Genomic DNA, 16,048 nt, shown 5'->3' with positions numbered 1-16,048 from the left:
TCTGTGAGATGAACCGAACCGCAGGGCCCGAGCCACGTGGTCTCACCAGGCCACGCGATTTTGTGTGGCCGCGGGGGTACTCTCCTCTTCCCAGTCCAAGCCTCCAGTAGCATCGGCATCGCCATCGTCGCCGTGCGATAAGTACCCAGCGCCCAGTGGCCTCGGCTCCTGCGTGTTCAGTCGTCGCGGCGTCCACGAAGGGAAGATGAACTGCCCCTCCTCCGCTTCCTCCTGCTGCGGTGTTTCTCCTCCGGTTCTCGCCAATCCCCGGGTGAGTAAACTCTCGCCCTCCTCGAGCCATCTTCTCTCCTGACCTGCCTAAGTTCTAAGAAAATCTGGTTTCCTTCTTTTTAATCCATTATTTCACTAGTTGATAAAACAAAAACAAAATCATTGATGTGGCAGTGTGCGTCTCATGCCTGAATCTTTTCCAGCTCTCGATGATGAGAGAAAAATTAGAACCCGAATTTCTGAAGTTAGGTCGTCAGGGATTTGGCGACTCAGTGGCCAGTGGTAGTAGATAAACTTGGACCTTACCAGCCATGCTTTACCATTAACGCGGTAGTGAGAGCAATGTTCTAGTATGTTTGCTAGAGTGAGTGAACACCAACGGTCCCATGGTCTAGTGGTTAGGACACTAGACTCTGAATCTAGTAACCCGAGTTCAAGTCTCGGTGGGACCTAATTTTTTGCATTATTTTGCAGAGGTAGAAATGCAATCAAATGCTTACTCCTGGAACAAATTATATCATTGCAAAGTGTTACTGATTTTTTTTTTGTCATTATTAGGGGGAATTCGCTGCTAGCTGCTCCACAAGAACAAGTCAGAAGGTGCATTTCCTCGGTTCAAGACAATTCCCTCGGGTCATCTACAACCCAGCAAACCGTGCATCCTTGCGTTTGTCACGGAGAGAGGTAATTGCTTTTGCCGGGAAGCAATCTTGGGATATCGGCAGGTTTGCCAAGACTTTGTTTTTCTTCAACGGGCCTCCAAACCCTCTCAAGGTATTGTCACTGATTTAAAATTGTTCTTCCTTTGTCGATGTGTTATCTTTGTTCTGTGCTTATGCGTTTCTTCCATTCTAGGTTGTCGAGTCCATACTGAGCAGTCTCACAGCCTCTGCTCCTACCGAGGCTCCAAAGAAAATGGAAACATCTGATGTGGTACTTGTCACTGGAGCTACCGGTGGTGTTGGACGAAGAGTTGTCGATGTCCTACGGAAGAAAGGGCTGCCTGTTCGAGTATTGGTATTCCACCTACTTTCTGTTTTGAGTACCATTATGACATTTGATTGCATGAACACTTTCCTCTTTGCTTTTACTACTCTCTAGGAGGATGTTGCTCCCCTGTTTCATTTCATTTTTTCTCTTCTCTTACAGCTCTGTCTCTGAAATATTGATTTTTTTTTTATTTCAGGCTAGAAATGAAGAGAAGGCAAGGAAAATGTTGGGGCCGGATGTGGACTTGGTAGGTCACTTTTTTTAGCTGAATTCTGGATTATGTTTTTGCTGTGGGATTTTTCCATCTACCACGGTTAGTTCAGAGAGACCAAGCAACAATCTGAACTATCAGAGAAAATGTAGGCAAGGAAAATGTTACAGGTTCCAAAAAGCTGTTAGTTCGTTTTGTGGCGCTGAGAAGCTATTAGTTGTTGATAATGGAACCTAAAGTCCATGGTCCTGATATTCTTTCTTTAGCAATGGATATAAATATATTACAATGTACGTGATGCATGTATCTACAGCATATACTCTGAATTCTCTGGCTATGGTATATGTTGTTCTTGATAATTATAGTCAATACTTAAATGCGAACCATCATGTCAGCCAGATCTAAATTTGCATTTCAGATTATAGGAGATGTTACAAAGGGAGATACGCTTGATCCTAAGTACTTCAAAGGGATCAAGAAAGTAATCAATGCAGTTTCAGTCATTGTAGGGCCAAAGGAAGGTGATACACCGGACAGGCAGAAGTATTCTCAAGTAAGTCGTCTAGTAAATAGCTAGATCCGTGCTTCTGTGAGTCTCCATAGGTTGAATTGGACGAATTTAGAAATACAGTAAACTGGGCACCTTATGCTTCTGATTTCCAACCATCTACTGCTCTAGTGCTATCCACATGTGGTCACAAGAATTCTTCTGCTAATTAGATTACAAAGTGCCACATGTACACAGAATGACATTTTATCTCATTCATGCAGGGCATCAAGTTTTTTGAACCCGAGGTAGCGTCATCAATCGATCTTCTCGTCTCATGTATAATAAGCAACACTTAATTTATGGCATCCTTATCCTTCAATATACATCCTAAAATATTAGATTTATTTGCTCTCTTAAAAATTCGTGTTCACTATGTTATTTGTTATACCAATCAGATCAAAGGACCTTCCCCTGAAATGGTAGAGTACCTTGGTATGCAAAACTTGCTTAGTGCTATAAAGAATAGTGTTGGACTGAGCGAAGGGAAACTGCTTTTTGGGTTCAAAGGTATACCTTTTATTGTTTGATCAAAATGAATTGTCCGTTCAAGTCATATTCTCCGTAGTCTGGCACTATCGTGTTAGCAAAGGTCTCTAATATCAATGAAAGCAATGCTGGTTGCCTTTCGTCAAAAAAAAAAAAGTGTGTGTCATATTGTCAAATTGGTTATTTGGCTATTCTTTTGTGGCATAATATTAGTAAAGTCTTGTGGTGTAAAAGGTGCAAGAAATCCACCATTTGTAATATACGCAGGCTATATTAATAAATAAGATTTTTTGCAAATGAATCAGCTGTAAATTCATTTAAACGGCACTGTTTCCTGTCTTACATCAGTGTGTTTATTTTCTTCTTGAATATGTTTCTATCACCGTTGTTACATGTTAGTCGTCTCAACGTAGGCAATTTATCGGGAAAGTTTGTGTGGGGAGCACTTGATGATGTAGTAATGGGCGGTGTTAGTGAAAGTGCATTCCAAATCCAACCAACAGGAAGTGAAACTGGTGAAGCAACTGGATTATTCAAAGGTGATTTGTTTTCTTTATGCTTACCTGTATATAAATTTTAGTTCCTTTGATTAATCTCCAGCCTAAGCTGACCTGTGCACTGACTTTGTAGGTACTGTGTCCACTTCAAATAACGGTGGCTTCACTAGTATAAGGACAAAGGTATTTACTGCCATATATTTTTCCAGAAAAGGAAAATTACTGATACATATGTATCGTTGTTAATTGTGTGTTATGCCGTTGGAAACGAACAAATATTTTATCTGAACAGGTCTGTGTAACTGTGTAGAATTTTACTGTGCCTGAGGACCTCTCAGCATACGATGGTGTTGAACTAAGAGTTAAGGGTGATGGCCGGAGGTACAAACTTATCATACGAACTAGCTACGAATGGGATACTATTGGCTATACTGCAAGCTTTGACACTACAAAGGGAAAATGGCAAAGTGTAAGTTGTATCAATTCATTGTGGTGCAAATATATTATTTGTTTGTTTCAGTGACTACAACTGTATTCCATATCTCTGTATCAGGTTAAAATACCTTTCTCTTCACTGATACCGGTATTTCGTGCCCGTACTAAACTTGATGCGCCACCCTTTGATGCAAGCAACATCACTGCAATACAGGTATCTTATTCTTCTTTCTCTCTTTTGTTTGTATGTGTGCTGTGTAAACTTTTGAGTAATTACCGTAACACTGGTCTAAATTAATCTGGTTTGACAATTTTGTAGCTCATGTTCAGCAAATTTGAATATGATGGAAAGCTCAACCCAACATTTGCGGAAGGTCAATTCGAGCTTCCTTTTTCAAGTATTAAAGCATACTTAAATGAGCCAATTACTCCAAGGTTTGTCTTTCGAGCAACCTGTTTCCATTGAACTCCAGGGTTTGTTTATGTACTAGCTTTGAGTAAATATCAGGACATTAAAATAGGTGATCCATTTATTATTCAATTCTCCTGAACTCATCAAGACTAATTGATCTTTTTTTCGGTAGGTTCGTTCATGTGAGCTCTGCCGGAGTTACAAGACCTGAAAGACCAGGGCTGGATTTAAGCAAGCAACCTCCTGCTGTCCGCATGAACAAAGAGCTTGGCTCCATTCTAACATACAAGCTGAAGGCATGTAACTTATCTTACTTGTTAAAATATATTCAAAGGAATCTTCTTTGGTAAAGTTAAAAGACTTGCACAGCTGCACATGTAGTTCAGTATCATTTCATACATGTGCAAAGAAATCATGCTTGCATGTAAATGCTTACACATGGTTACAATGAAGGCCTTCTATAATCTTTAGTGTCCTTTCAGGGAGAGGATTTAATTCGGGAAAGTGGTGTTCCCTACACTATCGTACGGCCATGTGCTCTGACTGAAGAACCAGCTGGAGCTGACCTCATATTTGAACAGGGGGATAATATCACTGTAAGTAGAGGCAGCATCGTGTCATTGCCATGAACAAACTCCATGACACTCTTTTCCTCCTCTGTTACATACCAAAAAAACAAATTATACGTTTAACAATTACTGTAATATTTCAGGGAAAGATATCACGGGAAGAAGTTGCACTCATTTGCGTCGCAGCTCTAGAAAGCCCAAGTGCAGCCGGCAAGACTTTTGAGGTTAAATTGCTGTAACTCACTTGTGAAAAATTATGTATGACACTAAAATTTCAGAAGGCAAAATAAGAACAATGTGAAACATCATTCATTTATCTCAGGAAGAAATCCAACTGATGTAGTTCCTTCGTGATCAGGTCAAGAGCACTGTTCCATTCAGTGAACCGTTTGTGATTGATCCTTCAAACCCTCCTCCCGAGAAGGACTACGAAGTGTACTTCAAAGATCTGAAAGACGGCATCACGGGTAAAGAGGCGCTTGAAGGAACGCCTGCTCCAGTCTGAAGATTATGTCGAATGCAGAATGCCCTCTGCTTCAGAAATCCTGACAGGGTAATTATCCTCTCTCTAAGTCATAATAACAACCAGGAAATATGTGATGTTACAGTTTTCATGTAGAAGTAGTGCTACATTTTTTTTATCTGAACTGAAACCTGTAGTTTGAGACTGCAGTGTCATTAGCTCTAGTGTTTGATCTGTACCATAATCTTAACAGTGTGTTCTTTGCAGTATGACAGTGTAATATAAGAGGGGTGCTTGTATGCAGAAGTGCAGTGCTGGATGAAACACTGGCGACTATATTCTCTCAGTTTGCATTATATTTGGTGCTCAGTATATACAAACGAAAAGAAGTTGCGTGAAAGTGCAGAGGACTTGTGAAGGTAGATCTAGGTTATGGAATTGCCATAGAGCAGATTTCTGGTATTTGCGCTGAATTCTGTTTCTAGAAGATGTTTCGCTGAAGCTTGTAATGTAGGTGATGTGTCTAGGTAGACCATCTTTCGCAATGTGAAATGTGAATCATCAGTACATAGAATGGAGGTTTCCAACTTCTGCCCTTCAGATTTCACTTTCAGAGCATACTCATTTTTTCTGCATGATTTTTGGTTGCACAACTTGGAGGCGTATTGAAAAAGGAGGTTTACAACTTCTGCCCATCTTTCTGATTTCACTTTCAGAGGATTTTTTTTTCCTGCATAATTTTTGGTTGCACAACTTGGAAGCTTGGATTCTAAGATTAATGTCCTCGGAATAGGGGGAAAAAATGGGAGCTTGAAAACAGAGAAAGTTGATTCCAGTCAAGTTTCAAACGACAAAATAGTTACTCCAGCCTCCTTTTTTTCAAAAATAAAAATAGTTACAGCAGTACATTCAGAAGCTTCGGACTTGACTAAACTGCACATGAAAGAATCAACAGCACATACATGAATTCGTATGCTTACATTTGCCCATCGAAGTAAAGGGGGAAATTGGGTGATCATTTGGGGCCCAAAGTACACCAGTGCTAAACTACCTAATAATTTCTTACAGAAAAAACAAAGTATAGTCATGTTCGCAAATTTTTTTGACAGTCTTCCCTAAACTGCAGAAGGATCCATGAGCCTACTCTTGCTCAAAACACCCATGCACGCTGCGGGTCACCAGCAGCAACATATCTGCATCAGTCAAAAAAAAAAAACGATCAGGATGAGCAAGCGAGAGAAACTGCCATACTCTCCGAAGCTTGCACTTGCAGTGCCAGCCTACCTTCCTCCTCCAGCTACGGCGGCGGCGCTTTGCCTGGCCCGCGGCGAACGCGAGGACCTCCGGCCGCAGCGCCAGCGGGGACCAGAGGCCGCTCCTGTCGTAATCGAAGCCGAACTCGCTGGTGTCCATGAACTTACCCATGAGCTCCTCGGAGACGTCCACCGGCACCACCTGCACCACCGTGGGTGATATCGCCGGCGATATTGAATCGTGAGGGGGAGAAGGCGGAGGAGGGAGGCTCAGGAGGTCCAGGAGCGATGGTGACGCCGCCATATGCTGAATTTGTCCTGATCGAGATAGACGAATGCATGGGGGTGCAAGATGGATGGATAGGTAAGGTAAGCTAAGGTAAGATAGATAGGTGAGACGTTGTGTTTGCTTGGGTGCAGGGCAATGTGCCACTACCCAGGGCGTGCGAGTGTGAGGACTAGTGGGGCTGGGAGTGAGAAAACAGGAAGAATCTCTTTGCTGCAGTGTGTTTTGGGCTTGCGGTTAAGAGGGGAAAAGGACCTGATTTGGATGCCTCTGTTTGTTTATCTCAGTTTTTTATGGTTAGGTGCATCATGGGTGTGTGTGACGCGCGATGGCTGCATGATTAGTTCGGACAGGGAATTAGGTTACATGTCTATTTAACCCCTACCTTTTATGACTAAGCAGACAGTCATGGAGACATGGACCTTTCTTACGTTCTTTCATGTGACGCATCGCTGTGAAGAAAGGGAGAGACCCCTGAATCACGTGATGGCGATGGCCGATGCGAGAGCATTGGTTGCATTTAAGATGCAGCCGTACAGTTAAGCCATGGCACGGATAGACCTATGCAAAAAAAAAAAAGGGCTTCCTCGTGGGTTCATGTTAAATGGTAGGGTATAAACACTGTCGACAATATATCTGCTCCAATTTCTACTTGGTTGTTTTCTAATTAGCTACATGGGTATTCCGATACACTATCGGAGACTCACTTTGGCTGAATGAAAAATTGTTGAAGAAAGACTTCAAAAATATCTTATTAGTTGGAAAGGAAAATTACTATCCCTTGGTGGAAGATTAGTTCTCATTAATTCGGTACTCACAAATATGGTACTGTATGTGATTTCTTTCTTCCAGTTACCGAAAGGAGTCTTGCATAGATTGGACTATTTTCGATCAAGATTCTTTTGGCAAGGGGATAGTGAGAAGAAAAAATACCGGTTAACTAAATGGAGTGTTGTATGCCATCCGAAAGATCGATGTGGACTTGGTGTTCATGATCTTGAAGTTAAGAACATGGCTTTGCTTGGTAAATGACTGGCCAGGTTGTTAACGGAGGATGGGGTATGGCAACAACTATTGCGGAAAAAGTATGTTGGCTCAAAGGCGATCTCTCAGGTTCTTTGGAAACCAAGAGATTTACATTTTGGGATTGACATCATGGCAACTAAGAAGCATTTTTTCTCATTCGGTTCTTTCTCTATTAAGAATGGGGCGGAGATACGGTTTTGGGAGGATCGTTGGTTGGGAACAACCACTCTTCGTGAACAGTATCCGACTTTGTACATTATAGTTCGTCATAAAGGGGATACCTTGCAGAAGGTGATGGAATCTTATCCCCCCTCTATGACGTTCATGCGTGATCTTGTTGGTCCCCGACTAGTTTCTTGGAATGAACTGCTTGAGCGGTTAGGTTCAATCCAGCTGGTTCAGGGGACGGATGAATTACCAAAAATGGTATATTTTCGGTTAGCTCCATGTACAAAGCATTATGCCTATCTACACAACCGGTATTAAATAATAAATACATCTGGAAGATGAAGATACCTCTCAAAACAAAGGTATTTGCATGGTATCTTCGTCGAGGTGTGATTCTTACTAAAGATAACCTTGTAAAGCGCAACTGGCAAGGCTGTACGAAATGTGTGTTTTGTCACGAAGAAGACCTTTTCTTCAACTGTCGAGTTGCTAGATCTATATGGTCAATCATTCAGATAGGTTCTACCTTATATCCTTCTCGTAGCATTGCAAACATTTTTGGCAATTGGCTAAATGGGGTGGATTCTAGGTACAAAACGATTATCAGAGTGGGAGCGATTGCGGTTGCATGGTCGCTTTGGCTAAGTAGGAATGACAAGGTTTTTAATGACAAAAGTTCCTCTCTTATACAAGTCATCTACCGGTGTATGGCTTTGCTCCGTTCATGGTTGCCACTTCAGCGTTTGGAGGATCGCGACCTCTTTATGGAGGTGTCTACACGATTGGAGAACATGGCCACGGAGTTTATTTCCCAACATGGGTGGCTGCATAGTCAGAGGATTGAAGCCAACAGAGCGTCATAGTAGTTGGCTTTTTATCGTTTTTCTATATCTCATGTCGATGGATCCTAGACTTCTGAACGGCTGTGTGCATCCTGGTTATGCAGAGGCTGGGTGTAATGCTTAAAACTTTTTGAGTAATAAAACGCCCCTTATCGAAAATCGGCTCCAATTTCCGAGGTCCAAAAGGCTAGCTAAAACTCCAATGATAGACGCTAGTCAAAGTTTTCTTTGTATCGCGTGGGTCCACTGTGTGAGGTTCCTTTTTTTCTCTCCCGTGTCTCGCTTCCCTTCTCCGGTCGAGGCGTTCCGAGGCGGCATGTAGAGAAAACGTATGCGACGACATACGGTGGAGGAGAAGGGAGAGAGGAAGAAACACGTGGAGGCGCGTGTTGTGGTGAGGAGGAAACCGTAGTGTTTGCTACGCGAAGGAGCAGGAGGGGGCATCACTTTGACGACGAATGGTATCCTACGTGTTAAACTGTATATGTGAATTGTATAGCCATTTTACTTTATTCAGATTTTTGGTTGTGTTGGTCAGTGCATGAAGCTTTATATGATATCAGATACGTTTTGAGTTTTTCTTCTATGTGGCACAATTTATCCTTAGATTATTGGTGCACGCTCCATCCATGTATAGGACCTCTTAAGTCTACATCTGAGTTTACACGTGTTGGCTTGACTTACCTTCTACGTCACATGTGAGGAGTGTTTAAGTGTATATGTTGATTGCCTAATTCTTTTCATTAGTTTGAACTTTTAGTTACGTTGGCTACTACATAAAGTTTAACACTAGGAAATCGAGCGGACCCCTCCGCTCCACTCCGACAAGGCGTAACACTAATTGGCGACGGAGGAACGATTCCACTGTGACAGAATGCATGGCTAGTGGGCAGCGGTGGTGACAAACGGAAGAGTAGTGAGGAAGGAGACACATGAGGAAATTCGATAAAGCCTAGTGAAAAACAGGAGATTCAATTTTAAGGACTAGCTAGGTCCACAGTCCACACCACAAAAAATTATTGTGCACCAAGCAGAAATAAATAAACCAAAAAGGTGACTAGTCAAGAAAGGCTATCGTAGATAGAGAGATGCTATTTCAATGTGATGGGACCTTGGGTCAAGGATGTGGCCCAATCTTACAAATTTCAACCCAATTGGAGGAGGGAAAAGAGGAACAAAACAAGAACAAGATGAAGACGAGGAACACAACGCACACCAACCCTATACAATCGAATTTCACTCTCATGGCTCGATGACCCACGCCGATAGAATCAACCGGAAGAGACCGCAAGGTAGAATTCCGGTTGAGAGATCGGTGATGGAGATGAACACTTGTGAGAGAGAGATAGTGGAGCACACTAGGATCTCTAACACAAAATATCCAAATCTTCAACAAGAGGTAGCCTTGAGGACATAGGAGATTATCCCAGAGGTTTTGAGCAAAGCTCTATCAATAATCCAAGTCTATGTCTAACCCTAGAAAATGAGGAGTACAAGTGCACATATAGGCCAGATTCAGCAGGGGTATTTTAGTCAATACAAAGGCATAACTTAGGGACGTCCAAATTATGATAAACGGCTGAGATATGCGGGCTTCACGGAGGAGAGCGGAGGTACCGGCCGAGGTACCGGCCGAGGTACCGGTAATATGCACAACTTTGGTCGAAACATCCAGTGAGCTCGGACCCTCCTCCGGTACCTGGGGTGGTACCCCGACCGGTGGTACCATCTGTGTCTCGCCGGTAGTACTGGCCCGGCCTGGCTGGTAGTACCAGACTTCAGCGGCCGCGCGTGGAGAAGGTGGCGCCGTGGCGCGCGGGGCTGGCCAATCCCAGGGGTACCGGCCACACTTGCCCGGTGGTTCCGGCCTTGTGGCAGCTGTGGGCGGCTAGGGCCACCCTCTCCTATTCACTCCATCTTCCTTTCTTTTCTCTTCCTCTTCTTATTTTGTCTTCTCTTCTTCTCCCTTCTCTTCTTCCTTGCACCATGGCATTTCGTCTTCTTCGGTTCCTTGACGAAGCTTGTACCTAATGACACATAATACATTGAATGAAGTAGCATCCCATCCAAGTTTGTGTTGAGGTAAAGTGTAGAGAGGATTGAGTTCACCTTGTCATGTATGTCTTTTACTCGGGCTCGTGTCATCGGTCCACTTGGGGGACTAGTTGGTCTTGGTGTAGTGTCATCCTTGGGCGGGGCTACACCACAATGCCTATTACATGACAAATACATTATGCACGTCATAAAAAACTTAAGGCGGAAAGCATCTCCAAAAATTGCTCAAATCACAATATAATTATTGAAAGAAAAGGTGTTCTATCAGGTGGATGGAAATGAGGGAAGAAAATACGAAGTTTTCTCATGCCATGGCCAAGGAGAGATATAGACGAAATTGTATTTCTAACTTGCAAGTTGCTGATGGACATATTGTTAGTGATCATGACTTGATGGCTGCTGAGGCTTGGTCCTATTATAAGCAAAGGATGGGTACTTCGGTTGGTGTTGAGATGCAATTTTGATTGGTAGCGTTTAATTCCGACAACGGATGGGTTGAGTGATTTGGTCAGGCCTTGCTCTGTTGAGGAAATGGATGCCACAGTTTCTAATATGCCCAGTGATTAGGCACATGGCACATACGATTTCAATGGGATGTTCATGAAGAAATGTCGGGGTATCATTAAGGAGGATCATATGCTTTGGCTAAGAATTTCGCCCTTCAAGCCGCCTCAATGGAAAATATTAATTCTCCCTTTATTACTTAAGTGTCAACGGCTGCTTTCCCTGAGAAGATCAATGATTATAGACCGATTTCTCTAACCAACACTAGTGTTAAATTTATATCAAAGGTGATTGTTGATAGTGTTAGATGTATATATATGTATATTGTAGTTTCCCATATGTTAAGGGGCTTCCTGCATATTTGCACATGTACATGTACTATATATTGTGGCCTTTGGCCCTCTGGTAATACATCAAGCATATTTCCCTAACATGGTATCAGAGCCCCAGGTCTCGAGTTCAAATCCTGGCTTTCACAATTTATTCTAAAAATTATCTCTTCTCCCCCTCTTCTCGCAGCCGCCGCCGCTGCCTCTTTGCCTCTCTACATGTGTTGACTTGTCTTCTCGTCTTCCCGTCACACGTGAGAGGGGGTGTTGAAGTGTATAAGTAGATTGCCTAGCCCTTTCCATCAGTTCGGACTTTTGGTTCAAGTGGCTAGTGCATGAAGCTTAACATGGTATCAGAGCAAAACTTGGTCCTCTAGTCTGTACATCTACCCGGCCGTCGTTGCCGCTTCTCCGGCCGATCTTCCCGCCTCCGGCCGGCTCGTCTCCGTCCGCCCCCGGCCAAATCCTCTTCCTCCGTTGGTCCGATCGATTCCCCGCCTCCGTTGGTCCGATCAATTCGTCCCCGACCGTTCTCGGCCTGCGCTCGCTCCCCGATTCCTGGCCGTCTTCAGCAGGGTGATTCTACTATTGATGAGTTCTACACTCAGAGTGCTGCTATTTGGCGTCAGCTTGATTCTCTCCGTACAACTGTGTGTGCCACATGTCCCTGTTGTCTGACTGTACGCGCGGATCTGGAGTTTCAGCACGTTTTTGAGTTCTTGTCGCGGCTCCGTAAGGAGTTTGAGCCGCGTCGTGCCCAGCTGCTTGCCTGTGGTCGTGTTCCGCTCTCTGAGGTACTTGCTGAGCTTCATGCTGAGGAGACTCGTCTTCGTGGTGCTGGTCTTCTTGAGGTTCCCTCTGTTCTTGCTGCTCGTGGCCCTCCTGTGCCGTCTGCTCGTGGACCTCCTACGCCGCCGGCTTCGTTGCGGTCTCCAGCACCGTCGATACTCTCTACTCCTCCATTCCAGGGCCAGAGTTAGCCCCAGCATCCTCGTGGTTCGACAACACTTCCCTGCACCTCCTGTGGCAGGACTGGCCACACTGTCTCTACTTGCTGGCAGAGGGATCCCAGCTTACGCCCGCGGCACCATACTCGTCGTCAGGCTGGTTCTTCAGGATCTTCTGCTGTTGTGCTATCTGATCAGGACATTATCTGTGGTCTTCGTGGTCTGCTCGCTGCTACAGGCTCTTCCTCGACGGGTCCTGCTGGTTCTGTGCCTGGCTCTTCTGGCACCGCGCGACCACCACCTTCTACATAGTCAGGTACGTCATCCCCGTGGTATCTGGATTCTAGAGCTTCTTTTCATATGACCTCTGCGTCTTCTATTCTTTCTGCTCTTCGCTCTCTCGTTCCTCCTGTCCGTGTTATCATGGCTGATGGTACCTCTCTTCCTGTTTCCAGTCGAGGCACCCTTTCTACTTCCTCTTTCTCTGTTCCTGATGTTTCTCATGTTCCTAGTCTTAAGATGAACTTGTTTTCTGCTAGTCAGCTTACTGATTCTGGTTGTCGCGTCATTCTTGATGTTGATTCTTGTGCTGTTTAGGACCGCCGTACATAGGCCCTGGTTGGAGCTGGCCCTCGCAGCCTTGAGTCCCGGGGCTGCGGGAGTTAGGCCGAGCCGCATTCCTTACTGCGACACTTCATCGCGCGGTTCTCCTGCGGTTCTTCGCTTCATCCTCTGGATCTATTCAGCAGTGGCATCATCGGCTGGGTCACCTCTGTGGCTCCCGTTTATCGTCATTAGTTCGTAGAGTTCTCCTGGGGTATGTCTCAGGAGATCTGTCTTTGCATTCATGTCAGGGTTGTAGGTTAGGCAAACAGATTCAGCTTCCCTATCCTACTAGTGCGTCTGTATCTCAGCGACCTTTTGATTTAGTTCATTCGGATGTTTGGGGTCCGGCTCCCTTTCCTTCGAAAGGGGGTCATCGATACTATATTTTGTTTACTGATGATTTTTCGCGGTACACCTGGTTGTTTCTTATGCACTCTCGCAGTGAGGTGCTCTCTATTTATCAGCGTTTTGCAGCCATGGTTCGTACTCAGTATTCCACGCCTATTCGTGTGTTTCGTGCTGATTCTGCAAGAGAGTATATCTCCCAGCACCTACGTGGTGTTCTTGCTGAGCAGGGCACCTGACATAGGCATCCCCAATGGGCCTGCCGAAGATGGTACCCGGGGTTTACTGAAGGCCCATAACTCGAAGAATAAGAAGATTCGGAAGCCCAAGTTATTATAAAGGAAAGCTAGAGTTGTATTAGGAAGTACTACTTGTAATCTTGCGGGACGGGTTAGAAACCCTCCCGGACTCTGCAACTTGTGTACTACTAATCCCTCGGATCCGCCTCCTATATAAGGGGGGGGTCGAGGGACAAAGAGAGGATCGAATCTATTGTCAACATAACCCTAGTTTATTAATCGTTGAGTACTTTTCGGCTAAAACCTTCGAGATCTACTTGCCCTCTACTTCCAACGAAACCCTAGTCTACAATACGTAGGCATTGATAAGTTAATACCTAGTCAATTGGCGCCGTCTGTGGGGACTAGAGGCGACAAGGAGCTGATCTCGATGGCACGTTCAAGATCGTCGACTTCATCAACTGCAAGCAACGCTTTGGACAGAGGTAAACAAATCGAAACTGGTCTAGTCGATTTTGTTCCTCACCCGCCCTCCCATTTGGATGCATATGCGTATTTGGAGGAGCCTATGGAGATGATGTTTGGCGAGTTCCAATTCCGCGTTGAGAAGGAAGGATCATATCGTCTCAAAATTCTGATCTCGTCGGGATTATTGGCGGTCGATCCCGATTTTTCGGACTCAACATCGTCAACCGAGTCAGGCGAAGAAGAGATTTCGTCGCCGCGCTTCATCAGCACCAGGGCAAGTGAAAAACTCGCCAAGATCTTCAGCGACATGTCTTTCGAGTCGTCTGCGGACTCCTATATAAGCGATGACTCGAGCAACGTCGATAGCTTCAGCTCCATCGACAAATCCATTATTGTTGGAGAGGTCTTCACCAATCTCTATGATGGTGTCACCAAACCCGACAAAGTTCAGAATCCAAAATATCATCAGATCTATGCAATTGGAGAACCAAGTCGCCCAGCGGAGGAGACGTCAGAAAACTTCGACGAGGCAGGAACTCCGTATGTCGATCCTGCAGATCTCACGCGAGGTTTGGGAACAAAATATATCGGACCAGGAACACGAGAGATGGTGCAATTTCCGCAGGCAGTATGGGATCGAGTCGCAAGAGCTATTGATGGCACAGAACCAATGACCATTACAGCGACACCTGCGGAGTTACAAGCGTATCAATATAGGCTCGCACGTACCAGGAGGGAGCTCGAGAAGCAGAAAATCGAGTTAGACAAGAGGCAGGAAGCCGCTTCCGCGTCAAGTAGGCGAAGGGCAGAGCTAAGCCGAAATTCAAGAACTTCGGGAGATAGTCATAGAGAAGCTCGAAGGAGAGCAAGATCTCGACTGCAAAATATACCTGAAGCAGAAAGAGAGACTTTAATTCAAAACCTCGATATGTCTTTTATGTCAATCGATACGAGGGGAATATTATTCCCAAAACACCGGAAGCGGGATACATGGCAACGCAAGCTTTCATCCTAGCGTCCAGGCCACCTCCCGGAGATCCAAGAGAAGCGTTGTATAACATGGCCATGGCAGGGTGTGGAGCCATGGGAGCAGTGTTCGCAGCTACACCTCCCGAAGGAACTGCAAGGCAAAATAGTCTGCGACCTACCGCAACAGTGCAAGATCCACCGAGAGCAAGTGGAGTTAGAGATACAGCAACTCAGACCAGGGTGGATAGAGCGCGACAAGATAGAAGGGAACATCGGCACTCACCAGAAGTTGCTGAAGAAGATATGTGTGGACTCCCGTGTTTTACGAGACGAGTTCGAAAAACTCGAGTCCCGTCAGGATTTAAGTTACCCGATAGTTTCAAGAAATTCGATGGCCTGCAAGATCCCGAGGATTGGCTAGTCGATTACCTTGAGATGGTGAAACTGATAGGTGGAACCAGAGCAACAGCCATGCAGAGCATTCAAATACACCTGAGTGGAGCCGCAAGATCTTGGATAAAAAAGCTTCCCCCAGGTTCCATCGACAGCTGGGACAGTTTTGAGGATGTGTTCGTCAAGAACTTCCGATCAACCTGCAAAAAACCTGCATCACTAGAGGAGTTGAGATCGTGTCGACAAAAGCATGATGAATCAATGAGAAAATACATCCAAAGGTGGAACATCATTAAAAACTCGGCAGAGAATATATCTGACGAGAGAGCAATAGATGCGTTTGTAGAAGGAATTCGACGAGGAGATTTTGTCGAAGACTTGGGGAGAACCAACCCAAGGACAGTGTCAGCGCTGATGGAGATAGCAAACAGATGGGCAGATGGAGAAGACGCTGTGCACAATAAACGACACAGGTCACCGGAGGAGGACAGTAGTCGAAATTTTCAAAATAGACGACGATTTCCTCGACAATTCTCGAGTTACGATGCTCCCGGCCAAATATCTGCTGGGTTTAGGGGAAACACAGGAGGAAAAAATAGAGATGAATATCAAAGGAGTAATGAGCAGCGAGGCGACAATAGATATGACTCTCGGAATAGCAGGCAAAATAGTGGGTCAAGGTTTCAGAGACCTTTCGTATCTCCCGAGGATATGATGAACGGGCCATGTCAGATGCATTTCTATCTCGATAATAATGGGAAGAGGCAGTCAGGA

At 44.8% G+C, this 16,048-nt stretch overlaps 2 protein-coding genes and 1 non-coding gene across 4 annotated transcripts; 2 read left to right on the top strand and 1 right to left on the bottom strand.

Moving 5' to 3' along the window:
• Positions 1 to 111: 111 nt before the first annotated feature.
• On the top strand, positions 112 to 5,444 carry LOC124692092 (protein HIGH CHLOROPHYLL FLUORESCENCE PHENOTYPE 173, chloroplastic-like). Of its 2 annotated transcripts, none has more exons than XM_047225393.1 (17): positions 112 to 271; positions 790 to 1,005; positions 1,087 to 1,248; positions 1,418 to 1,468; positions 1,851 to 1,985; positions 2,204 to 2,227; positions 2,378 to 2,489; positions 2,882 to 3,007; positions 3,099 to 3,148; positions 3,276 to 3,434; positions 3,519 to 3,614; positions 3,720 to 3,835; positions 3,985 to 4,108; positions 4,295 to 4,408; positions 4,525 to 4,605; positions 4,740 to 4,934; positions 5,149 to 5,444. In XM_047225393.1, exons 1-16 carry the CDS (start codon positions 206 to 208, stop codon positions 4,884 to 4,886), a joined length of 1,779 nt encoding a protein of 592 aa, XP_047081349.1. In that variant the 5' UTR covers positions 112 to 205; the 3' UTR covers positions 4,887 to 4,934; positions 5,149 to 5,444. The 2 variants fall into 2 exon arrangements, with proteins under 2 accessions (XP_047081349.1, XP_047081348.1); XM_047225392.1 differs by having other exon boundaries at positions 5,112 to 5,444.
• On the top strand, positions 612 to 683 carry TRNAQ-CUG. Its single transcript has one exon. It is a non-coding gene; the product is annotated as a tRNA-Gln (tRNA).
• Positions 5,445 to 5,768: 324 nt separating the features above from the next.
• On the bottom strand, positions 5,769 to 6,547 carry LOC124686915. The gene is made up of 2 exons (XM_047220791.1): positions 6,129 to 6,547; positions 5,769 to 6,037 (listed from the first exon to the last, which is right to left on the bottom strand). Exons 1-2 carry the CDS (start codon positions 6,399 to 6,401, stop codon positions 6,020 to 6,022), a joined length of 291 nt encoding a protein of 96 aa, XP_047076747.1. The 5' UTR covers positions 6,402 to 6,547; the 3' UTR covers positions 5,769 to 6,019.
• Positions 6,548 to 16,048: the final 9,501 nt, after the last annotated feature.

The sequence above is a fragment of the Lolium rigidum genome, chromosome 2, assembly GCF_022539505.1.
Source record: "Lolium rigidum isolate FL_2022 chromosome 2, APGP_CSIRO_Lrig_0.1, whole genome shotgun sequence".
Lineage (NCBI taxonomy): Eukaryota > Viridiplantae > Streptophyta > Magnoliopsida > Poales > Poaceae > Lolium > Lolium rigidum.
Note: the sequence above shows the minus strand (reverse complement) of the source record. Positions and strands in the feature narration are given on the sequence as shown.

Bases quoted from the DNA above. Each gene is read 5' to 3' on its own strand.
- LOC124692092 (XM_047225393.1), top strand. From the start codon at position 206: ATGAACTGCCCCTCCTCCGCTTCCTCCTGCTGCGGTGTTTCTCCTCCG. The intron at 272-789 runs GTGAGTAAACTC...TGTCATTATTAG, and splicing joins CGGTTCTCGCCAATCCCCGG to GGGGAATTCGCTGCTAGCTG. The intron at 3,008-3,098 runs GTGATTTGTTTT...CTGACTTTGTAG, and splicing joins AGCAACTGGATTATTCAAAG to GTACTGTGTCCACTTCAAAT.
- LOC124686915 (XM_047220791.1), bottom strand. From the start codon at position 6,401: ATGGCGGCGTCACCATCGCTCCTGGACCTCCTGAGCCTCCCTCCTCCG.